This window comes from Eriocheir sinensis, unplaced genomic scaffold, assembly GCF_024679095.1.
Source record: "Eriocheir sinensis breed Jianghai 21 unplaced genomic scaffold, ASM2467909v1 Scaffold391, whole genome shotgun sequence".
Classification (NCBI taxonomy): Eukaryota; Metazoa; Arthropoda; class Malacostraca; order Decapoda; family Varunidae; genus Eriocheir; species Eriocheir sinensis.
Window position 1 is genome coordinate 300,001 of NW_026111711.1, and position 24,261 is coordinate 324,261.

Genomic DNA, 24,261 nt, shown 5'->3' on the forward strand with positions numbered 1-24,261 from the left:
CATTTCACCATCTTTCATGAGCACAACCACCACTATCGTCACCATCACCACCTCATCACCAGCTTCACCACCACCTACCATGGCTCGGTGTTATCAATAATGGTGCAGAGCCTGGTGAGGTGTTGAGGGAAGTGGACGTAGATGTGGGTCTCCTCCGTGATGGTGATGTCGAAGAGGTCACCGAGTAAAAGGCCCCAGTCGATCTGCAAGGATGTGACTTCGATGTTAGTAGAAGGAGGAGGAGAGAGGAGGATGATTTGAGGTTAGAAGAAAGAGAAGGAAAAGGAGAGGAGATAGAAGGGATTGAGAGATTAGGAGAAGAAGGAGAAGGAGGAGAAGAGGAAGAGAGAGAAGAAACGATAGTGACTTGAGGTTAGAAGAAGGAAGAAAGGGAAGAAAGAAAAAAATAATGGTGACTCAAGTTAAGGAGGAGAGGAGGAGAAAAAGAAAGATAAGAAAAAAGGAAAACAATAGTCACTTCGAGGTTAGGAAAAGAAAGAAAAGAAGGAAAAGGAAAAGAAGAAAGGAATTATATTGACTTCAGGTTAGGAGGAAGAAAAAAGAAGAGGAGAAAAAAAAGAAAGAAAATAAGTTGAAGGGGTTAAGAAGACAGTGCAATGAGGGCAAGAGGAAAAAGAGGAAGGAAGAGGAGGAGGAAGAGGAAGGATGAAGGGAGATCGAGGAGTGAGTGGAGGAGGAGGAGGAGGAGGAGGAGGAGGAGGAGGAGGAAAAGAAAAGAGGACAGGAAGGTAGAGAGAAACTAAAGTACGATTAAGACTAGTTTTTTTTTTTACTCTCTCTCTATCTATCTATCTATCAATTTAAAAAGATGTCTTGAGATGCTTAGCGATAGATGATGGTGAAAAAGATAATGATGATGATGATAGTGGTGATGGTGATGGTGGTAGTGATGGTGATGATAGTGACTCACCATAGGGCACTGTTGCTGTAGCGTGGTGATGGTGACCAGGTTATAGAGTTCACCATTCTGGGACACCTCCAATTCTTCCCTCTCCGTTGGCTGCAGCTGGAGGAGGAGGAGGAAGAGAAGAGGTCAGTCAGGAGGAAGAAGAGGAGGAGGAGGAGGAGGAGGAAGAGTAGAGGTCAATCAGGAGGAAGAGGAGGAGGAGGAGGAGGAGGAGGCGAGGATAACAGTAACAAATGAGACAAAAGGAAATGAAAGAAGAAAAAGAGGAGAAAGGAAGATGGAATCCGACAATATATGGAGGAGGAGGAGGAGGAGGAAGAAGAGGAGGAGGCTGAGGAGATGATGAGGATAGTGAGATGAAGGGAAAGTGATAAAGAAGAAAAAGGAGGAGGAGGAGGAGAATGAGGGGATGAAGAAGGAAACCAGAGAGGAAAGAAAGAAGGAAGAGAAAATGGGGAAGAAGAGAAAAGGAAGAAGAAAAGGAAATAATTAAAGAAAAGAAGAAGAAGAATGAATGAAAAGATAAAGAAAACGAAAGAAAGAAAAGAGAAGAAAAACACGTAAAAGAAAACAAAGAAACAGAAAACGAGGGAAAGGAGGAAAAAAAGAACACAAACTCCAACAAAGGCCAAGTTAAAATAATAAAGTTTGGGATAAAAATAACAAACTTTCCCTAAAAATACTTAAGTTATCCTCAACATCAGGAAAATTTGGGCTCGAGAATTAGGCTCAAACGCGTGCTAGTAAGAGGAGATAAAGAGGAGAAAACGAGTGCTTGGAGAGAGAGAGAGAGAGAGAGAGAGAGAGAGATGAGATTGTCTTTAGAGAGAGAGAGAGATAGAGAGAAGAGAGAAGAAGAGGAAGAAGAAGTAGAAGAAGAAGAAGAAGAAGAGGAAGAAGAACGAGAACAAAAAAAAGAAAGTAGAAAGACGAACAAAAAAAAATACAAAACAAGAAACAAAGAAGAAAAAAATAGAGAAAATAAAAAAAAGAAAACAAGGAAAGAATGCGAAAAAAAAGAAAAAAAATAACAAAAATAAGCCATCCTGACGCAGCTCCTTCAGGATACACCCCAAACAGCATCCTACACTCCAGACAACATCCTACACATCCTTTACCTTCTGCAGCATGGGGAGGAAGCGCGTCATCACTTCTCCGTACACGTCTTCGGGAGGCTCGCCGTCGTGATTGGCGGCGGAGGGGACGACGAAGGCGCTAGCGTTGGGGAAGGTGTCCTGCAGGGTCGTGGCGAGGGTCTCCAAGCGTTTGACGTCCATATCGGCCTGTGGGGAGGAGGAGGAGGAGGAGGAGGAGGAGGAGAATGGATTATGATGAAGTTGAAGGACGAGGAAGAGGAGGAGGAAGGTTGTGGAGGACGAGGAGGAGGTGGCGGTAGAGAAGGAAAACGAGGAGGAAGAGTGATTAGAAGGAAGAGGAGGAGGAGGAGGAGAAGGGGGGAATCCAGACACTGAGAGGCTAGTCCAGAGTTTACCAGCGAAGAAAGCGATGAAAGAATGAAGATGCTGGTTAACTCTTGCATAAGGGATTGGGACAGCATAGGGATAAGTTGGAGTAGAAAATTGTGTGTGTATTTTAAAAAGGCTGATCCAGAGTTTACCAGCGAAGAAAGCGATGAAAGAATGAAGGTGCTGGTTAACTCTTGCATAAGGGATTGGGACAGCATAGGGATAAGTTGGAGTAGAAAATTGTGTGTGCATTTTAAAAAGGCTGATCCAGAGTTTACCAGTGAAGAAAGCGATGAAAGAATGAAGATGCTGGTTAACTCTTGCATAAGGGATTGGGACAGCATTGGGATGAGTTGGAGTAGAAAGTTGTGTGTACATTTTAAAAAGGCTGATCCAGAGTTTACCAGCGAAGAAAGCGATGAAAGAATGAAGGTGCTGGTTAACTCTTGCATAAGGGATTGGGACAGCATAGGGATGAGCAAGAGTAGAGAGTCGTATGTGTGTTTTTAAGCAGTGTACAGAATCTTACCTTAAACATACGATACACCATTCTTCGGCTAACTGGCGGCTGCGTTGTCGTTGTATCTGCCAAAATAGATTACGAAATTAATAGTAATGACAATAGTAATGATAACGATAAATCAAAGTAAAGATATGTGATAGAAAGTTAAGAAAAGGAATAAGCTGGCGTATTATCATTATCAGTAGTAGTAGTAGTAGTAGTAGTAGTAGTAGTAGTAGTAGTAGTATCATCATCACCATCATTATATACTTACAGTCATCATATTCTACACTTCCTTCACCATCATCTTCATATCCCATTGTGGTGGTGATGGTGGTGGTGGTGGTGGAGGTGATGGTGGGTGAAGCAGTGGAGTGGATGCTTCTAGAGGTGGTGGTAGTGGAGGTGGTGGTGGATGAAGAGATAGGTGGTGATGGAGATGGAGTAGTGGTGAAGGAGGAGGAGGAGGAGGAGGAGGAAGAGGAGGTGGAAGAGGGAAAGGAAGAGGAGGAGTCATATGTCCCTTTTCCTGTTACTGTTTCTTCTTCTTCGTCTGTTACCATTTCTATACCCTCCTCTTCCTCCTCCTCCTCGTCTTCCCCCTCCTCTTCCTTCTCCTCTTCGTTCAGGTCAGGGGACACCACAAGATTTCCTATAGAGTCACGCCCTTGGATAGCCTTGAGGGGTGTGTGTCGATACAAGCTCGCCCTCTTCTTCCTCCTCGTCTTCCCCTTCGTCTTCGTCCTCGTCTGTAGTCCCAGCATCGCCTTCGTCGTCTCAGTATCGTCAGCTCTTGCGCCGAATAACACTTGTCTTCCCTTCGTCGTCATGTACTGGGGATGAATAGATAGGAGGAGGAGGAGCAGGAGGAGGAGGAGGAGGAGGCATTGCGGAGGAAGGAAAGGAAGATGGATGGAGAAAGGAGATGAAGGTGAAAGGGAAAGAAGGAAGGGAAGGAAAAGAAAGGAATAGAAAGGAGGAGGAGGAGGCATTGCAGAGGAAGGAAAGGAAATAGATGGAGAATGGAGATAGAGGTGAAAGGGAAAGAAGGAAGGGAAGGAAAGGAAAGGAATGGAAATGGAAGGGACGGGAAGGGAAGAGAAGGATGAGAAGGAAAGGAAATGAAAGGGAAGAGAATGTAAAGGAAGGGAAAGGAAAGGAAAGAAAAGAATAGGGAAGGGAAAGAAAGGAAAGAAAAGGAAAGGAAAGGAAGGAAATGGAAGGGAAGGGAAAGGAAGAGAAGGGAAGGGAAAGGAACGGAAAGAATAGGGAAGGGAAAGGAAGGAAAGGAAAGGAAGGGAAGGGAAAGGGAAGAGCAGGAAAAGGAAAGGAAAAACATGGAAGGGAAGGGGAAGGAATGAAAAGGAAAGGAAGGGAAAGAAAAGAAAGGAAAAAGAATTGGAGGAAAAAGTTAATGAAAAAGAACGAAACGTAGAAAGGAATGGTATAAAAAAAAGAAAAAAAATCATATAAGGGACATCCTACACACCTTCACCCTCGCATCCTTACCTCCTGGAGTCCTTGGGGGTTCCTACGGAGGCTTGGGGGGCGTCCTTTGAGCCGGGAGAAGAGACCAAAATGCCGAGGGGACGTGATGGTGATTGCAAACTTTCCTGCGATTTTCACGTCCGAGTCGATCATCACGTCGAAAAGGGGAGCTCCGTTTATCTTGAAGAGCTGCAGGAGGGCGCGAGTGAGGTCCCAGGAGGAGGCGTCGAAGGGGGTGCCCACTTGGAAGGCGTCGAGCTCCCTTAGTACTTCGTGAACTGTGTAAGGGAAAGGGTATGAAGTCCTTGAGCATTGGAGTGGGGGCTTGCAGAAGGGGGTCAGCTAATGCAAGAGTTAACGGTGTCTTTAGTCTTTCATCTCTTCCAGTAGCGGAGAAACCTAATGCAAGAGTTGACAATGTATTCACTCTTTCATCCCTCTCACTGATGAATGATGTAACACCCTTCATTGAGAGAGACAGACAGACACTCAGACTCAGGCAAACAGAGGAACAGAGACAGAAAGGTGAAAGGGAAGGGGAGGACAGGGATAGGAAGGAAAGGGAGTGAAGGAAAGGAAGGGAAGGGTAGGGAACGGAAAGGAAATGAAGGGAATGGTAGGGAACGGAAAGGAAAGGAAGGGAAGGGAAAGGAAAGGAAGGGAAGGGAAAGGGAAGAACAGGGAAAGGAAAAGAAGAAAATGGAAGGGAAGGAAGGAAGGAAAGGAAAGGAAGGGAAGGTAGGGAACGGAAAGGAAAGGAAGGGGAGGGAAAGGGAAGAACAGGGAAAGGAAAGGAAGAAAATGGAAGGGAAGGAAGGAAGGAAAGGAAAGAAAGAGAGGGAGAGAAAGAGAGACAGAGAGAGATTACGTTCTGATTGATAACTAATTTCCCCCTCCCCCCTTCCCTCCCTCCCCCAACGCCACAAACCCCACCCCACACACCTGGCGTCATGTCTGGGCTCCCGTGGTCCACCTCGTTGCACCGTCGGTAGAAGAGAAACAGGTCCTCGTAGGGTTTGCTCCGGAGCACATCCTCGGGCACTGCTCCTCCCGTCCTCAACAGCTCTGCCGAAAGATAGATAGATAGATAGATAGATAGATTGAGAAAGATAGATAGATAGATAGATAGATTGAGAAAGATAGATAGATAGATGGATATATGGATAGAAAGAAAGTTGGAAAGAGAAAGAAAGAAGGAAAAGAGATAGAGAAAGAAAGAAAAAGAGAGGGAAAGAGAGAAAAAGACAGGAAGAAAGAAAGAGAGAAAAAACAGATAAATAGATAGATAGATAGAGATAGATAGATAGATAAATAGATAGATAGTTAGTTAGATAGATAGATAGATAGATAAATAGATAGATAGATAAGTAGATAGATAGTTAGTTAGTTAGATAGATAGATAGATAGATAGATAGACAGATAGATAGATAAACAGATAGATAGGTTGGATCAAGCTCGCATGTCACCAATTTAAGCTCAATATATCAATTCTTGCATTAGGCCTGTGCGTGTGTGTGTGTGTGTGTGTGTGTGTGTGTGTGTGTGTGTGTGTGTGTGTGTGTGTGTGTGTGTGTGTGTGTGTGTGTGTGTGTGTAACCAACCCACCTTTCAACTCTCTGTCAACATTTTCCGATAGTACGCTGAACACGACACTATAAAAGAGCTCATCCCCCGACACATGATGCTCGCTCCTCTCCATCCAGCCTCCACACGCGTACCTGGAACACAGAAACACTAATTAATCACCCACACACCTTTCCACACACCTGTCAACACCTGTCCCCTTATATATGACTCTGGAACACAAGCACAGTTAGCCATTACCTGAAGAACACAAAAAAGTCATAATCACCTTTCTCAAAAACACTAATTAATCACCCACACACCTTCTCACACACCTGTCAACACCTGTTCCCTCTATATATAACCTTAGAACACAAGCACAATTAGCCATTACTTGAAGAACACAAAAAAAGTCATATATATCACCTTTTTCTAACACTAATTAATTACCCACACACCTTTCCATACACCTGTCAACACCTGTCCCCTTATATATGGCACAAGAACACATACAAGTTTAGCTAATACCGAAAAAAACACCAAAAACTCATATATTTCAACCTTTTCTCGATTTTTCACACTCCTGTTACGGTCTATCCTACATATATGACTCACACACCTGTCAGCACCTGTTCCCTTATATATGACCAAAAAGCACATGCAAAGTTGTCCCTTACTCGAAGAACTACCAAAATCATATATATATCACTCATTTCCCTCTTAATCACACACCTGTATTGATCTGTCTCTACATATATGACTCTCGCACACCTGTCAACACCTGTCCCCTTATATATGACCCCAAAACATGCAAGATTAGCCATTACTTGAAGAACCACCAAAAAGTCATATATGCCACTCATTCCCTGCTTTATTACACACCTGTTTTGATTTATTCACATATATATGACTCCCCTTCACCTGCATTTACCTGTCCTCCCATACATGACCTAAAGAACACCTTTTAACCATTACCTGAAGAAGTTATCGCAGGGGTCAACGGTCTCGTCCATGTGGCTGAGGAGGGTCGAGGCCGCGTGGACACACTCTCTCGTTAGGCAAAGGTCCTCGTGACACGCCCCCTGGTGCCCCGCGGCCTCCGACGAAGGGAAAGACAGGTTGGAGGTGAGGTTAAACGGAGGAAAGGTGAGGAAAGGAAGAAGAGGCAGGTAAACAGAGAGAGAGAGAGAGAGAGAGAGAGAGAGAGAGAGAGAGAGAGGGAGAAACGAAAGAAAGAGAGAGAGAGATTGAAAGCAAGAAATAGACAAGTAGGTGACAGGTTAAACAGATGGAAAGGTAGACAGGAAAGGAAAAAAGACAGCAAAACGGGAAGATAGACAGAAGCAATTAGACAGGGAAACAGTAAATGCAGAGATAGAAAGACAGGTACAGACAGACAGATAAAAAGACAGACAGACAGAGAGACAGACAGACAGACAGGATATAAAATTACCTGTGTGTGTGTGTGTGTGTGTGTGTGTGTGTGTGTGTGTGTGTGTGTGTGTGTGTTTGTGTGTGTGTGTGTGTGTGTACCTATATCCTTCATCCTACCTCTCCTCTGAAGGACTCCGGTGTAGGATATGTCAAAGGATTCCTGAAAGGTTCCTATTTATGTGAGATGAAGGATATTACTGAAGATTAAAGGGAAGTTCTCTCTCTCTCTCTCTCTCTCTCTCTCTCTCTCTCTCTCTCTCTCTTCTCAATGTGCAGTCTCTTCTCTGATTGGTCCACAGGCTCTGACGTCATAGCTTTCCCCAGTTTTGATTGGCTCCCAGCGCGCGATGACGTCATGAGAAGGAGGGAGAACAGACCAATGGCAGCAACGGACAGGATGGCCACGGCGCTTACCACGAAAGTCACGCTTGCAAACATGAGCCTTTTCCTTGTTTTCGTTCTTTTCCTCCGCGTGATGGGGTTGTTTTCCTCATTTTCCTCGTTGTCATGCGTGGGTGAGTGTTCTCGGGTTATCTTGAGGCACGTGTCGCCCATTTTCTGTGATGCGTGTCGTCGGCCAGTTCCGTTTTCTTTGTCAGTCAGTCGGTCCGGTTTTAAGGATGGACTCTGGAATTTTAGTTTTTTTTTCGGCCTTAATTTAATTTTATGGAGATGGAGATAACTTTTACGTCTTGTTTGATTTATCTCTCGGCTTTGTTTTTCGTTCTTTTATGATTAACAGACGGACAGACTTACAGACAGACTTACAGACAGACACAGACAGGCATTGATTTTTCTTTAAACATACTCGTAAATCACACACTACTACTACTACTACTACTATTACTACTACTACTACTACTACTGCTACTACTACTACTACTTCTGCTACCTTCACCACCACCACCACCACCACTACTACTACTACTACTACTACTACTACTACTACTACTACTACTACTACTACTACTCAGTGCAAAGCGGGTACAACAGAACACTCATTAAACTTCTCCGATAAATCTTTCTGGGGCAACACACACACACACACACACACACACACACACACACACACACACACACACACACACATAGTTCCCAACCCCTCATAACCCTTCTCAAGCCATTTTCAGTCCCCTTTCAGACCATTGCAGCCCTTTAGACCCTTTCCAAGCCTTACTATAGACCCTTTCCATCCCTTTAATCTCTTCCAGCCCCTTTCCAGACCCCAAGACAGACCCTAGATAAGCCCAATCAAGACCCAATTAATTCAGACCCACCCAAACAGACCCAGATTGAAGCCTTGAGTCAACCCTATATATTTCTAGACCCAATCAGACCCAAAGCTTTACCGAAGTGGACTTATAACCAGTCAGACCCAACCAGCCGTTTAATCCGACCCATATTTACATGTTTCTAGACCCCGAGAATCAACCGCAATGCAAAACAGCCCAGTTAGACCTCAAACTTCAGCCCCTTGCTTTACCAACACGAAAAAATAATAATTAACCAGTCAGACCCATATTAGCATCTTTTTAGCCCCCAAGTTCTGCTAATACTAAAAACAGACCCCAGAAATCAGCCCCTAGACCATACAAATCACAAGTCAGACCCCAGAAATTCAGACAAACCAAATTAGACCCCAGAAATCAGCCCCTATACCATACAAAATACAAGTCAGACCCCAAATATTCAGACAAATCCAGTAAGACCCCAGATATCACCCTCCAAACTCAAGTAGACCCAAGAATTTAGCCCCCAGACCCCTCAGCCAAGCCACACCCAATTATACCCCAGATTTTGACCCCCGAACGTAAGTAGACCCAAGGATTTAGCCCACCTCCCTCCAAACCCCAAGTCAAGGCCAGACCCCGCCAGAGAGAAGGTCCCAGGGGGCTGAATGCATAATAAAGGGAGTCTTTCTTTGATTGCATAAACCCCGTGGGACTGAGGAAGGGGGGAAGAGAGGAAGATGCAGGATGAAGGGAGGAAGGAAGGAAGGAGAGAAGGAAAAGATAAGAAAAGGAAGAAAAGGAGAAAAAGAAGGAAGGGATGAGGAGAGGAAGGAGGGAAGGAAAAAAGGAAGAAAGAAAGAGAAAGGAAGGGAAGGAGGAAAGGGAGGAAGGAAGGGAGGAAAAAGAGAAGGATGGTTTTGTGAGAAGAGAGAAAGAGGAGGAAAGAAGAAAGAAGGGAAGGAAGGAGAAAGAGAATGAGGGAAAAGATGAATTGAAGGAAGGAAGGAGGGAAGGAGGGAGTTAGGAAAGGAAGAATAGAAAGGAAAATGAAGGAAGCAAGAGGGAAAGAAGAAGGAGAGAAGGAGGAAAAAGAGGAAAGGAGGGAAGGGAGGTATAGGAAGAGAGGGAAGGCATGAAGGAATAGAAGGATTACTACTACTACTACTATTACTACTACTACCACTACTACTACTACTGCTACTACTGACACACACACACGCACACACAAACCGTTTTCTTGACCCCCCTCCCCTTCCCCCCCTCCCCCCTTTTGGTCTGGGCAAGGGCAACAAGAATGACAAGAGGATAGAGGTCATTCCCCCTTCCCTCCCCTTCCCTCCCCCTCCCCTCCCCTTCCCTCTGGCCAGTGACCCGTAGCTTGGAAGGAAGATGAAGAGGAAGGAAGGGAGGAAGGAAGAGGAGGGGATGAAGAGGAAGGAAGGAAGGGGAGAAGGAGAAGGAGGTAAGAACGGAGGAAGGAAGGGGGAGGAAAGAAGAGGAGAAGGGATGGTTGGAAGAAAGGAAGGAAGGAAGAGAAGAGAAAGGAGGAGGAGGAAAGAAGAGAAGGAAGAGGAACAAGGAGTAGAAAATAAGGGTTAGAGAGAGAGAGAGAGAGAGAGAGAGAGAGAGAGAGAGAGAGAATAACTGTTAAAAGAGAAAGAAAGAAATCATGGAAGAGAATCAAAGCTAAACACACACACAAACACACGCACACACACACACGCACACACACACACACACACGCACACACACGCACTCACTTACCTTCACACACGCAACATCCCACACCACTTAACACACTCCACCTCTCACAACAACCTCATAAAGTTAACTAAGTGAGAGAGAGAGAGGGAAAGAGAGAGAGAGAGAGAGAGGGAGGGAGAGAAGTCTTTTTCATCCACCCCCACCCCCCCACCCCCACGCTGCTCATCCCCCGCCCTCCTCCTCCGCCCACGCCCGCCCATTCTGACCACGCCCACTTTTGACCCCCTCAGCCACCCACCGATCGCTGTTTTTCATTCTCTCTCGTCATTGGCTACATGTTGCTTCTCTCTCTCTCTCTGACTACCGCGAGAGAGAGAGAGAGAGAGAGAGAGAGTAATAAATTTTCAGTCTTTTGTATGTTTGATCGGTTCTGTTCCGCCTTCCGTGTGTTTTTGTCTCTCTTTATTAACTTCTTTTCTTAGCATTATTATTATTATTATTATTATTATTATTATTATTATTATTATTATTATTATTATTATTATTTATTATTATTTCTATTTATTTATCGTGGAAGAAGGAAGGGTATAATTTTTTGCTTGTTTGTTTGTTTGTCTCTGGGCCTTAACTTACATATCATTTGTGTGTGCGTGTGTGTGTGTGTGCGTGTGTGTGTGTGTGTGTGTGTGTGAGTGTGTGTGTGTGTGTGTGTGTGTGTGTGTGTGTGCGTGTGTGTGTGTGTGTGTGTGTGTGTGTATATTGTGAGTACAACACACACACACAAACATACACACACACAAGATTTTTCATTACCATTGTTTTCTCTCTTTTTCTTCCTTTTATTTTCTCTCCTTTGTCATATTCCCTTTCCTCCAATTAACTGTCATCACAATTACATATTTTTTTATTGTGTTATTTCCTCTCCTTCATTCTCTTCACCATCTCTGTAAGTCAAGGGAACAAGGAACAAAAACAGTCGCTACACACCAGTATTTTTAGAGCTGTTCCTTCCTTCACTTCAAAATTAACTGTTGCTGTATTTGATTCTTTATTCCTGTTATTTCCTCTCCTTCATTCTCTTCACCATCTCTGTAAGTCAAGGGAACAAGGAACAAAACACACTCGCTACACACCAGTATCAGTTTGCATAATTTTAAGAGCTCTCATTCCTTCCTGCACTTAAAAATCAACTGTTGCCATATTTGAGATTCTTTATTCCTGTTATTTCCTCTCTTTATTCTCTTCACCATCTCTGTAAGTCAAGGGAACAAGGAACAAAAAACACTCACGACACACCAGTATTTTAGAGTTCCCTTTCCTTCCTTCACTTCAAAATTAACTGTTGCTGTGCTTAAGATTTTTTACTCCTGTTATTTCCTCTCTTTATTCTCTTCACCATCTCTGTAAGTCAAGGGAACAAGGAACAAAAAACACTCACGACACACCAGTATTTTAGAGTTCCCTTTCCTTCCTTCACTTCAAAATTAACTGTTGCTGTGCTTAAGATTTTTTACTCCTGTTATTTCCTCTCCTTCATTCTCTTCATCATCTCTGTAAGTCAAGGGAACAAGGAACAAAAACACTCGCTACACACCAGTATCAGTTTGCATTATTTTAAGAGTTCCCTTTCCTTCCTTCGCTTCAAAATCAACTGTTGCCGTACTTAAGATTTTTCATTCCTGTTATTTCCTCTCCTTCATTCTCTTCATCAACTCTGTAAGTCAAGGGAACAAGGAACAAAAAACACTCACGACACACCAGTATTTTAGAGTTCCCTTTCCTTCCTTCACTTCAAAATTAACTGTTGCCGTACTTAAGATTTTTTACTCCTGTTATTTCCTCTCCTTCATTCTCTTCACCATCTCTGTAAGTCAAGGGAACAAGGAACAAAAAACACTCACGACACACCAGTATTTTAGAGTTCCCTTTCCTTCCTTCGCTTCAAAATCAACTGTTGCCGTACTTAAGATTTATCATTCCTGTTATTTCCTCTCCTTCATTCTCTTCACCATCTCTGTAAGTCAAGGGAACAAGGAACAAAAAACACTCACGACACACCAGTATTTTAGAGTTCCCTTTCCTTCCTTCACTTCAAAATTAACTGTTACTTTTTTTTTTATCCTGTTATTTCTCTCCTTCATTCTCTTCACCATCTCTGTAAGTCAAGGAACAAAAACACTCGCTACACACCAGTATCAGTTTGCATTATTTAGTATACAGTATGTACAGCCGATTCACAACATAACGCAGATATGTTTTACTTTTTGTCGCCTTACCTAGGATAGAAACATTTACAAGATACAAAAAGAGGAAAAATATCAACATCCCATTTCCACAAACGTTTTCGGACCGGTAAATCACACACGAGTTACGCACAGTCGGCAAAAAAAGTATTTAGCACCCTTGACTCGACTGAATAGAATCTGAAATGAATCTTTAGACATGTTGTGATAGTTAATTTTGGGGGGTATGTAAGATAGTTTTTACAGTAAGGGACACAGCTCAAGGGCAAAAATAACAACAACAACAAAAAACCCTGCCAGAAGAAGAACAGTGCAACAAGATATGGAAGTGTTTGAAATATAGGAAGGTTTAATACTGGACCGAGAAAGATAGAGAAGGATCACAGAAAGTCAGACCACAAGAATGGGAGAAGATAGACCATACAGTTAGATTAGGCATGGAGAGAGAAGAAGAGGAGAGAGAGAGGAAGAAGGAAAAAGAAAAACTGAGGGAGGAAGAGATGGGAAAGTGAAGGGAATGCCAAAAGGGGAGAAGAGGGAGAGGAGAAGTGAAATTAGTGGGGAAGGGAAGCAGAGAGAGAGAAGAAAAAGGAGAGGTGGAGGAGGGCAGATGATAAGGTTGGTACTAATGGAAAGCCACTGATACCAACCTAACCAACACAACACCTTAGATTGCACTCAGATTCCATTCCGTCGGCCTAAGGATGTTCGGTACTCTCTTTACCAACTGTACGTTCAACAATTTATACACACACCTTTCACATAAGTACTTGCATCAGAGGAAAAAAGTATCAGGTCTCACAGTACTCTCAATTTTCCCTTCATTTTTTTCCTGATTCAAAAATGTGGCTCTCCCTGCTGATGTGAAGTCACGACACCCACAAGAAAACGAGAAAATTGTGATTGAAGTTAACTGTTTCTGTACTTTTCCTCGGCACGTGTGTGTAAAAAATTTGACCGTAATGCCAGAATGTCTTTGAAATTTAGTTTGAAAAGTTGCCTAAGGATGCCTCAATGGTTGGTCGATGTGAGGCAAGTGATGTCTCAAGATCGATATAGTAGGAAAGGTGTGAAAGATGTAAATGGGAGGGAGCATTGATGAGGGAGGGGAGGTAAAGAAGGGTGATGGGGAAGGGGAGTGGCAGGAAGAGTCTGTTGGGGAGGAGTCCATCAAGAGGAAGAGGGAGCATTCTTGTGTCACATCTTTTGCGTTGACATGTAGCCTCCCACACCCCCTTACACTCCCTCCCCAGACACCCCACAACCTCCTCCCTTCTCCCCACACCCCCTTGTAAACACCAGACAATGCCTCCATGCACCCCAGACACCCCAAACACATTCCATACCCTCACTTCAGCAGGGGCGCCACAATTCTGGTAATCGTTCGCCGTAACCTCAATTTTCAAGGTCTTTTTTCCTCCCCTGATACAAGTACTAATTCGAAAAGCACGTACAAACTAACAGTCAAACGCGCCCCACACACCCCCAAAAAGGAATTTACAAACATTATGACCTGCGTGGAATATTAGGAATTAGGGGAGTTTTATAATTTTTTTGTTTGTTTTTGTGTTTGTTATTATATCTTGCATTGGTTTGGTAGTAGTAGTAGTAGTAGTAGTTTGATGGATGGCATGTCTTACAAAAAACTTAAAAGAACAATAAATATATGGCTGTCAAAACAAACCTAGTGACTTCTATACAACAGTGATCTTGGTAGCAAAATCTAGGGTGTCTAAATAATCTCTGTCTTCGGGACTATTTACAAACTTCAGAAACCTCTACTATAGTCGCTGCCAACTGCACGTCCCTTGAACCTCACCCAATCCCTCACTTTCTTATTTCAAAGCGTCAGTTTAAACTTCAACTCATCCCTTAAACCTCACCCCAACCTTCACTTTCTTATTTCAAAGCGTCATTTTAAACTCCAACTCATCCCTTGAACCTCATCCCAACCTTCACTTTCTTATTTCAAAGCGTCATTTTAAACTCCAACTCATCCCTTAAACCTCACCCCAATCCCTCACTTTCTTATTTCAGAGTATCAGTTTAAACTCCAACTCATCTCTTGAACCTCACCCTATTCATTACCTTCTTATTTTAGCACTGGCAGGAAAAACTCAAGTCAATTTGTCCTTTAAACCTCACCGTAGCCCTCACATTCTTATTTCAGAGCATCAATTTGAACTGCCATCTTAACTGTCTTGTCCCCTGAACCTCACCCCCATCCCTCACCTTCTTACTTTGTTTGATGTGAAAAATTGCAGCCTCAGTCATTATGCACTGCAACCTCGAAACACATAATTTTTGGGGTTGTCTTTTCTACCTAACACGAACAACCTCAGCTGATGAACTAAAATTGCAACCCCTTTACATATGTCACTAGTCAGGTTATCTTTCCTACCCAACCAAAATGACCAACCAACCAACTTCAATCTCTCAACACTCACCCATACTTAGGTTATCTTCTCAACCCAACGCTAGCAACCAATCACCCACGACCTCCTAACACACATCATTGGTTCGGTTATCTTTCCTACCCAACCAAAATGACCAGCTAATTAACTTCAACCTCTCAACATTCACCATTCCTTAGGTTGTCTTTTCTATGCAACACTAGCAACCAATCAGCTACAACCTCCTAACACACATCATTGGTTCATTTATTATTCCTACCCAACCAACTTCTATCTCTCAACACTCACCGTTCCTTAGGTTGTCTTTTCTACGCAACACTAGCAACCAATCACCCACGACCTCCTAACATACATCAACCACTCAATAACCTCTCCAGGGAAGGGATGAGCCTGAAGGGACGAACTCATTGGCAGCAAGTATAATAAATATGAGTGCTCTCTGCCTAGTGGGACTATCATGACTGACTGACTGACCGACTGACTGACAGCACAGATGATATCCATGCATAAATACTCCTTAACACTGCCTTAAATAGTCTTTCATAGGACACACACAAGACAAGAAGTTTGAATGTTACTGACAGCTCTCGAGGTTAGTTAGGAGGGACGAGAAGGAGGAGGAGGAAGAAAAGTTGTAATATGGTAAATCAAGATAACCTGTGCAATGTTGATATAAAGGGGCCTTAGTGGAAGGTCTCTGTGGTGATGTTAGTGAAAGGTTTTTAAGGTTAGTTGGGAATGATGAGAAGGGGAATAGGAAGGAAATGAAAAGTCTCAATGCAGTAAATGAAGAAAACTTAAGCAGTGTCTATACAAAAGGCTTTAAGTGGAAGGTCTCTGTTGAAATGTTGCTGAAGGGTCTTGAGATTAGTTAGAAAGGACAAGGAGGAGAAGGAGATGAATGGGAAAACTTTGAAGATGGAAGGACAAAAAGAAGGAAAAGAAGAAGTGTTAATAAGGCATATCAAGAAAAATCTGTGCAATGTTTATACGAATGACAATTGAGGAAGGTTTTTGGACTAATGATAGCTGAGAAAAATGAAAAGGGAAAGGAAAATTAAAAGAGGGAAAGGAATACAAAAAGATGGAAAGGAAAAACAAGAAGAGGGAAAGGAAAACGAGACGAGGAAAAGGAAAACAAGAAGAGGGAAAGGAAAACAAGAAGAGGGAAAGGAAAACAAGAAGAGGGAAAGGAAAATGAGAAAAGGGAAAGGAAAAACAAGAAGAGGGAAAGGAAAACAAGACGAGGAAAAGGAAAACAAGAAGAGGGAAAGGAAAACAAGAAGAGGGAAAGGAAAACAAGAAGAGGGAAAGGAAAATGAGAAAAGGGAAAGGAAAACAAGAAGAGGGAAAGGAAAACAAGAGGGAAAGGAAAATGAGAAAAGGGAAAGGAAAACAAGAAGAGGGAAAGGAAAACGAGACGAGGAAAAGAAAAACAAGAAGAGGGAAAGGAAAACGAGAATAGGGAAAGGAAAACAAGAAGAGGGAAAGGAAAACGAGAAGAGGGAAAGGAAAACAAGAAGAGGGAAAGGAAAACGAGAATAGGGAAAGGAAAACAAGAAGAGGGAAAGGAAAACGAGAAGAGGGAATGGAAAACTGAAAGAGGGGAGGGAAAAACAAGAAAAGGGAAAGGAAAACAAGAAGAAAGAAATGAAAACAAGCCAGTGAACAGTAAATCAAGAAATCCTGTGCAGTATCTATACAAAAGGGCTTAGAGGAAGGTTTCATAATAATGTTGAGGTTAGTTAGGAAGGAAAAGGAGAAATGTCAATAAAAGGTTAGCTAGAAGAGAGGAGAAGGAGAGGAGGGGAAAAAGAGTCAATATAATATAAATCAAGAAAGCCTGTGCAATGTCTATACAAAAGGGAAGGTCTCATAGTAATGTTGAGGTTAGTTAGGAAGGAGAAGGAGAAGGAAAGAAAAGGAAAAATGTCAATATAAGGTTAGTTAGAAAAGAAAGAAAGGAGAGGAAAAGTCAATATAATGTAAATCAAGAAAGCCTGTGCAATGTCTATACAAAAGGCCTTAGTGGAAGGTCTCGTCGTAATGTACATTGCATAAGGATCGCCTCCGGACTGTTAGAAAAGACGGCTGCTCTGTACAGGGGCGGCCGAGAGCACACTCAGCCGCCGTGAAAAGGTAAAGCACTTAACAACCCTATGGCAGAGCTGCATTAGTCCAGCTCCTCGGAGGTCAGCGGCGCCGCCTGGGCCGAGGACGAGGATGAGGCGGCCCCCATGTGACCCTCGTCCTCGGAGTCGTCATCCCCGAGGCCGCCCCCGAGAAGGCCCTGAAGGAGGTTACCTGGAAGACGACGAGAGGGGGAAGTTAACGAAGATGAAAATGGAAGATGATTAATAACGAAGAAGTGATTACCTGAAATACGATAACAGAGGAAGAATTTAAAGCATTGATAAAGTACATGAAAAACAATAATAGAAGATGAATTTAATGAAGAAGTAATTACCTGGAAAATGATAACAGCACAAATTTTTAACAAAGAAATATATTACCTGGAAAATTATAACGGAAGGTGAATTTAATGAAGAAATGAACTAATGGTGTTTTAGGATAGTTTTCTGACACCATCATCACCATCATCCATAACAGGTGAGTATAATGAGGAAGTGCATTACCTGGAGGACGTTAATGAGAGGTGAATTTAAAGAAGGAATTAATGATGTTTAAAGACTTTAGGTTTTTAACATATCATCATCATCATTGTCAATAACAGAAGGGAAATAACTATCGTACTGTTGTGATCTCTCTCTCTCTCTCTCTCTCTCTCTCTCTCTCTCTCTCTCTCTCTCTCTCTCTCTCTCTCCTTCATAATTTCCTTTCCCTTACTTTTTCTCTTCCTTCCTTTCCATTCCTTCTTTTTCTTTTCTTTTTTACTTTCCTTTCCTTAACCTGGTAGCAGCGACGGGCCAAATTTGTGGCTTTACCGTGTAGCAGTGACGGGCCAAATTTCTGCCATGATATAAACCCCCCAAAATAGATGATGCATAAACTGATCACAAATGCTTTGATATATATTATGAAATGGTTTGCGTGAGTGATGATTTTTTTCTCGCTTAGAGGGGCCTTTAAGAAACATGATCCCACCAGCTACCAGGTTAACTTTCCTTTTTTTTCTTTCTCCTTTCCTTCCCATTTCAAATTTTCCCTTATGTCTCCTTTTTTCCTCTCTACCAAAAGCATAAGAGTGAAACCTAACCTTATGACCACAACTTGACCTAAAATATAACCTTGCGGAGGCTTACCAAATATTCCGCCCGGCCCGGTCTGAGGCTTGGGGGCCGGGAGGTTGAAGAAGAGCTGGCCGATGCGATCCAGGTACTCTCGGTAGGAGGGATCTCTGTTTAGGCTGGGCTGGTATTGCTCGCACAGAACGGTGAAGTAAGCAACCTTGCCGCTGAGGAGAGAAGGTGAGGGATGAGAAAAGGGGAAGGAAGTAATGAGAAGTAAGGAAATGAAAGAGGAAAATGAGGAAGAAAAAATGAGAAAGATGAAAATAAAGTTGAAAGGAGAAAATGAGAAAGAAAATAAGAGAAGTTCAGAAAATGAGAAAGAGGAAAATTAAAAGGAAGAAAATGAGAAAGGAGAAAATAAGAAATAAGAAATAAATGAGAAAATATGGAAATGAGAAAGGAGAAAATGAGAAAGAAGAAAATGAGACAGGAGAAAATTAAAAGGAAGAAAATGAGAAAGGAGAAAATAAGAAATAAGAAACAATGCAATGAAGAAAAAGAAAAAGGAAAGAGGAAATAAAAAAAGAAGAAAAAAAGAAAGAAGAGACAGACAGACAGATAAAACAACATTGAAAAAACTAACAAACAAACAAAAACTTCACTAACCACATTTTTCCTGAAAAAAAAAAAAAAAAAAATATATATATATATATATATATATATATATATATATATATATATATATATATATATATATATATATATATATATATATATATATATATATAGTTTGAGGTGTGTGTGTGTGTCTAACCTTTCAATTGTGGAGAGGAGGAGCCAGAGGAAGTTGAGGAGGGGCAGGATGAAAGGGGGACCTCTCTGTTTGGTGATGTTGGGATGTCTTTTGGTGTAGGTCTCGAAAACCTCTGAGGCTGCGACCTTCTTCTGCAGACACAGGTACCTGGAATTACAGCACTTATGGAGGTTCACTGGTAGTTTCGTTTCGCTTATTTTATCTATCAAGTAGTTTACGCTTCACTAACAGTTTCGTTCCACCTGTTCTTTGAGGCCTATTTATATAGTACCTTCTTCTGCAGACAAAAGAACCTGGAACTAAAGTGCTTATAGAGGTTCACTGGTAGTTTCATTATGCTTATCGTTTGCAAACTCTTTACCTTTTACAGACATAGATATCTGAAATCATAGTTTATGCATTTTACATTTCACTAAGTTTTTCATTTATTCTTGGAGGGCTTGATACTTGTCTGCATGCTTCAGTTTCATCCACTCAGTGGCATCTCTCTCTTTATCTTCCTATATCTAACAGCATCTCAATCTAGGCATGTCATTTTCTACCTTCCTTTCCACAAACTGAACCATAAAATTTGACCCTCATCTTTTCTGGCTGCTCATCAGTTCTGCCTTAACCCCTAGATAACAAAACACCATCAAGAAGTCATTCTCTCTTATTCTTTCCCTTCTCTTTCTTCTCCCTTGATTGAGGTTTATTAACTGCCATTAACTTGTCTCTCTAACATATCCTTAATCTGGCATAAGAGTACATATCCTCCTCCCTCTTCCTCTCTCTTAATTAACTGAGGTGCTAAACCATGCCTTGAGTGTAGTACAAGACACCCAACACTTACTGGAGGACCGCCTGGGTAAGGAAGAGGTCAATCTCCGAGGGGTAGCCTCTCAACAAGTGCAGCTCCACCAGCATGTGAGCACAACCGCCCCCGTCCTCTGACCTCAAGTAATGGTAGCGTGCGGGCCCGTAGTTCTTCTCTGTGGGGGAGAGTATTAGGTTAGGTGACACGTCCTGACTGAGGGAGATACCAGGATAGACGATTTATGAAAGGAGATGGAAGATATTTTAGGTTCATAGTACAGAACAAGTTTCAAACTACCACCAGGCTCATAAAGCTACCCCTGGAAATGCCCACAACTCCTACAAAAGCCCTGTGTTCTTGGGTGCCAAAATGAGTTTGGTTTTAGATTTATGGTGCAGAGGAAGGGTCAAACTACCACCAGGGTCACAAAACTAACCCTGGAAATGCCCATAACTCCTACTAAACCCTTTCCAGATATGTGATTGGGTGCTGAAATTAGTGTTCTTTTAGGTTCATGCTACAGAGGAAGGGTCAAACTACCAACAGGATCACAAACCTACCCATGGAAATGCCCACAACTCCTACGAAAGCCCTGCCAAATATATGCTCTTGGGTGCTGAAATTAGTGTTCATTTGGGTTTGAGGTATAGAGGAAGGGTTAAACTACCACTACGATCACAAAACTACCCCTGGAAATGCCCACCACTCCTACAAAAGCCCGGCCAAATATGTGTTCTTGGGTGCTGAAATGAGGGCTCTTTTAGGTTCAAGGTACAAAGGAAGGGTCAAACTACCACCAGGGTCATAAAACTATCCCTGGAAATGCCCACCACTCCTATGAAAGCCTCACCAAATATGTGCTTGGGGGCTGATGAATGTCTAAGAATATGACGCTAGGCTAACACTACAAGACTCGTTCTGTAAGGCTCGTCACTCACCCTTCCACAGCGTTTGGGCGAGGAGTTGGTGAAGTCTCGGGTGGCCCAATTTGTGTAGCTCCCCACATGACCACTTGACGGCACGCACGAGGTATTGATGGCGCTCGGGGCTGCCATGACTGAGGAGACTGAAGAGGCTGCGGAGGGAGAGTATGGGAGTGAGTGTTAGCTTAGACTGATGACGAGAAGATGATGAAGTGGAAGTGATGAAGGGAGTGTGTGTCTCAGTACTAAGGGACTGATGAAGAGAGGAAGATATGGAAATAATAGAAGAAGATATAGCAGTAGAAGAACGAGAACAAGAACACAGACAAAAACAAGAACAAGAAGAAAGAAAAGGGAATAGCAAGGGAGAAGGAAAAGGAAAAAAGAAGAGAAAGAAAAGGAAAGAGAAAAGGAGAGACAGAAAAGGAAAAAAGGAAAAGTAAAAGAAGAGGTGCAAGAGAAGGAAAACAAAGAAAGAGCAGGAAAAAGAGGAAACAAAAAATAGAAGAAAAAGAAGAATATTGAAGAAGTAGAACAAGAAGAAAAAGAAGAAATATAGATAAAAAAGAAGACATAGTACAAAAAGAAAAAAAAATGAAATAGTAACATATTTCACCAAGACATATATAAAAAAAAGTAGGAATACAGAAAAAAGACATATAAGCCTTTCGTCACCCATAGTAAGTCATATTCCACTGAGCCATAAAAAATATATAAAAAAACAGGACAAAAAGGACGAAGAAGAAATGGAAGAGGTAGAAAAAGAAACAGAATAAAAGATGAAAAAAGTAACAACCATATCTCACTAAGGCAGACAAGAAAAACAAGACAAAACAGGGAAAACGACATCCAAACCTTCCCGTCACCCACCTGGCTATTCTTGTGATGTTCTCCTCCGAGGGTTCTGTTCTTGACTTCTCCAGCACCTCCAGCATCAACAAGGCCAAGTCCGCTCCACTGGTTTGCTGCAGAACATTGAAAAAGAGATGTTATATGATGCCTTACACACATTACCACCTCCTTATGAAGAGTTTTAGTAATAATAAACATATGTGTGAAAACCTTTGATGCTGTAAGGTATATGAGGCGTCCTGTCGAGAAGGGGTGTAAGGGACAAAGTCATTTTTTCTTATTTGCACAGGAAAAGGCAGGCTACACATCCCAGGAAGAACAATATACCAGTTGCAAGGAAAAAGTGACCTTGTATTTGGTGTACCGAAGCTCACTTTTCCCGTGCTATTTATTTTAGTTCTTCCTTTCCCATTGCAAACTAGAAAAAATGCCTCTGTCCCTTACGCCCCTTATCCAAATGCCTCATATACACTAAAACTTTTGATGTTGTAAGATTTTATCCAAGAAATATATAACAGAAAGAAATTGGTTGTCAGTTTAAACTTATCTTAAATTATTCTTGAGCCTGGGAGTCCAATTTCAATACACATAAAAGTAAGAATTTAGTTACCATCTTACCTGTTCATGTCTTAAGAGGAGTGAAGCACCATCGTATAAGAGATCAAGGACTTCGGCGTACTTCTGTTGACTGCAATACCTAAAAGAAAACGAAGAAATTAGTGGGATAGGTGATGCATACTGACTGAGGGAGATATGTGAGGAGATGGTAGATGATAGTAATCTTTCACTGCCATAATAGTAACTCATCACCATTACGTATATTGTTTGTCACAGCAATGCATTAATTAATTGCGGATGTTTTTCAAATAAGACTTCAAATGTCACTATTAATAGATTGTTAAAGAGAGGGTAGTCCACTGATTTCAAGACACTGACTGTTATTTCTGAGCAAAATATGATGCTTTTTATTTCTGGAAACCTAAAGTAAATGATTGACTTTTCAATGCCTGAGGTGCATCCGCCGCCACCCCACTCCCACTCGTGATCACTGACCAGTGTAGTGAACCTACCCCCACCGCCGCCCCGTCCCGTCCCATACTGCATATTTCCGCTGCCCACACCACATTCCTAATAAATTTAAACCAACCCAACCTAACAACCAATCGTAAGCTACTTATCCGCCCCACTTGATCCCCCTTCTATTTCCGCAAGTCATTCATTACTGCACTGCATTGAGGGACCAATAAAAAATCCATCATGTATGCATTAACTTCACAGGAGGTGGCTGTCCTTTCTTCAACATTTGCCAAAACATGAAAAAATAAGATAAATTCCCCCAAAACTGGATAATAATGAGGAAACCGTAGCCACCTCTGGCAAAGTTAATACATACAACATGGATTTCTTTTTGGTCCCTGAATGCAGTGCAGTAACAAGTAACTTCCGGAAAAGAGAAAGAAAACTGATATAATGATGTAAAAATGTTAATTGAACTATAAAGCACGACGTAGCACCCCCATATGCGGCGGCTTGGCGGCGGTCCAGCCAGTGTTGTGAGAAATATCTCTTTGCAGAAATAAGTGGCATATATTGGGGGGGTCCAGGGGGGGGGCTTGGTTAGAAGGGGGGTCAAGGGGCCCCCCATTAGCTGTCAGGTTGTAAAGTTTGGTTGGAGTAGTTTAAATATGCTCCCCCACCCAAAATACCTGATTTCTCACTCATCCCCCAGGTTGAAACTCTCTGCAAGCTATTTTGCGGCAGCAGCGGCGGGTGCAGAAAAAGCATTGAAAAATCAATTACTATGTCATTTGCGGAGAGAAATACAATCTCCATGATCAACAGCATCATATTTACTCCAGAAATAAGCAGTCAGCATCTTGTAATTAGTAGGCTACACTTTCCTCAATATTACCCCAAAAACTTATCAACAGGGCTCGAAAAAATATATAAAACATGATCTTGAGAATAACCTAAAAAACAGTTCCTCCTCTGGCCCTCGTCTCCAGTGGCACCTAACCCCTTCACGTGCCTGCCCAGTGCCTCACACCTCCAATGGCCCTCAAGTGACCCTAAGGTGGCCCTCGGCAGGCTCCACATGGCCCTCACACTGCCAAGAGCCCAGTGCCTCCCCACACACCTGTCCGCCGAGCCCCCACACCTGTCACTAGAGCCACATGTACCTCCCCCTGCACACACCTGAAGTATAGCGTCCTGTACATCTGGTGGGCCTCATAGTAGCGCCCCTCCTCCACCGAGCACTTTAATTTGGACAAGACCCGCGAGACTCCCTTCCCCGCCGGAGCCATGTTTGTTTACAGTGACGCGAACTCCTTCACGCACCTCGAGAGCTTTAAAAAATGGGCTATATGGCTCTTATTTCTCTATGTTAAGTGTTGTAGTGATAATAAAAATACTGTGATGTTGCGGAATTTTACTTTAGTGTGACAGTATGTAGTAAAGTTAGCCATGGGAGAAATATTGGGTTTTAATATTGGGTATCATTCTGACGTTTTCTTATCTCTCTCCCTTAATTAAGTTTTCTTGTGATAATGAAAATACCGTAATGTTGCGAATTTTTACCTTAGTCTGATAGTATGTGGTAAAGTTAGCCATGTGAGAAATACGGGGTTTTGATATATTGGCTATCATTCTAAAGTTTTTTTTTTATCTCTCTCCATTAGTGTTCGAGCGATAATGAAAATCCTGTAATG

At 42.4% G+C, this 24,261-nt stretch overlaps 2 protein-coding genes across 9 annotated transcripts in view; both read right to left on the reverse strand.

Annotated features, from left to right (window-relative positions):
* LOC126992048 (endothelin-converting enzyme-like 1) overlaps positions 1–7,135 on the reverse strand; it is a 15,396-nt gene extending 8,261 nt beyond the window's left edge. Inside the window, 9 exon segments of the mRNA XM_050850730.1 lie at positions 79–203; positions 932–1,027; positions 2,047–2,211; positions 2,924–2,979; positions 3,171–3,729; positions 4,406–4,662; positions 5,327–5,449; positions 5,990–6,102; positions 6,923–7,135. Coding sequence (XP_050706687.1) covers positions 79–203; positions 932–1,027; positions 2,047–2,211; positions 2,924–2,979; positions 3,171–3,729; positions 4,406–4,662; positions 5,327–5,449; positions 5,990–6,102; positions 6,923–6,960 — 1,532 coding nt within the window. The 5' untranslated portion in view covers positions 6,961–7,135.
* A 5,369-nt stretch (positions 7,136–12,504) lies between these two features.
* On the reverse strand, positions 12,505–23,899 carry LOC126992050 (Golgi to ER traffic protein 4 homolog). Of its 8 annotated transcripts, none has more exons than XR_007746120.1 (9): positions 23,747–23,899; positions 22,169–22,247; positions 21,569–21,663; positions 20,714–20,850; positions 19,812–19,950; positions 18,980–19,126; positions 18,238–18,389; positions 14,632–17,278; positions 12,505–14,502 (listed from the first exon to the last, which is right to left on the reverse strand). XR_007746120.1 is itself a non-coding variant. In XM_050850732.1 (8 exons), exons 1-8 carry the CDS (start codon positions 23,854–23,856, stop codon positions 17,148–17,150), a joined length of 990 nt encoding a protein of 329 aa, XP_050706689.1. In that variant the 5' UTR covers positions 23,857–23,899; the 3' UTR covers positions 12,505–17,147. The 8 variants fall into 8 exon arrangements, 1 of the variants encoding a protein (XP_050706689.1); XR_007746118.1 differs by having other exon boundaries at positions 12,505–14,566; XR_007746125.1 differs by having other exon boundaries at positions 12,505–14,374; positions 14,567–17,278.
* Between the last annotated feature and the right edge of the window lie 362 nt (positions 23,900–24,261).

Bases quoted from the DNA above. Each gene is read 5' to 3' on its own strand.
- LOC126992050 (XM_050850732.1), bottom strand. From the start codon at position 23,856: ATGGCTCCGGCGGGGAAGGGAGTCTCGCGGGTCTTGTCCAAATTAAAG. The intron at 21,664-22,168 runs GTAAGATGGTAA...AATGTTCTGCAG, and splicing joins TCCTCTTAAGACATGAACAG to CAAACCAGTGGAGCGGACTT. The intron at 19,951-20,713 runs GTGAGTGACGAG...TCTCCCCCACAG, and splicing joins CGCCCAAACGCTGTGGAAGG to AGAAGAACTACGGGCCCGCA.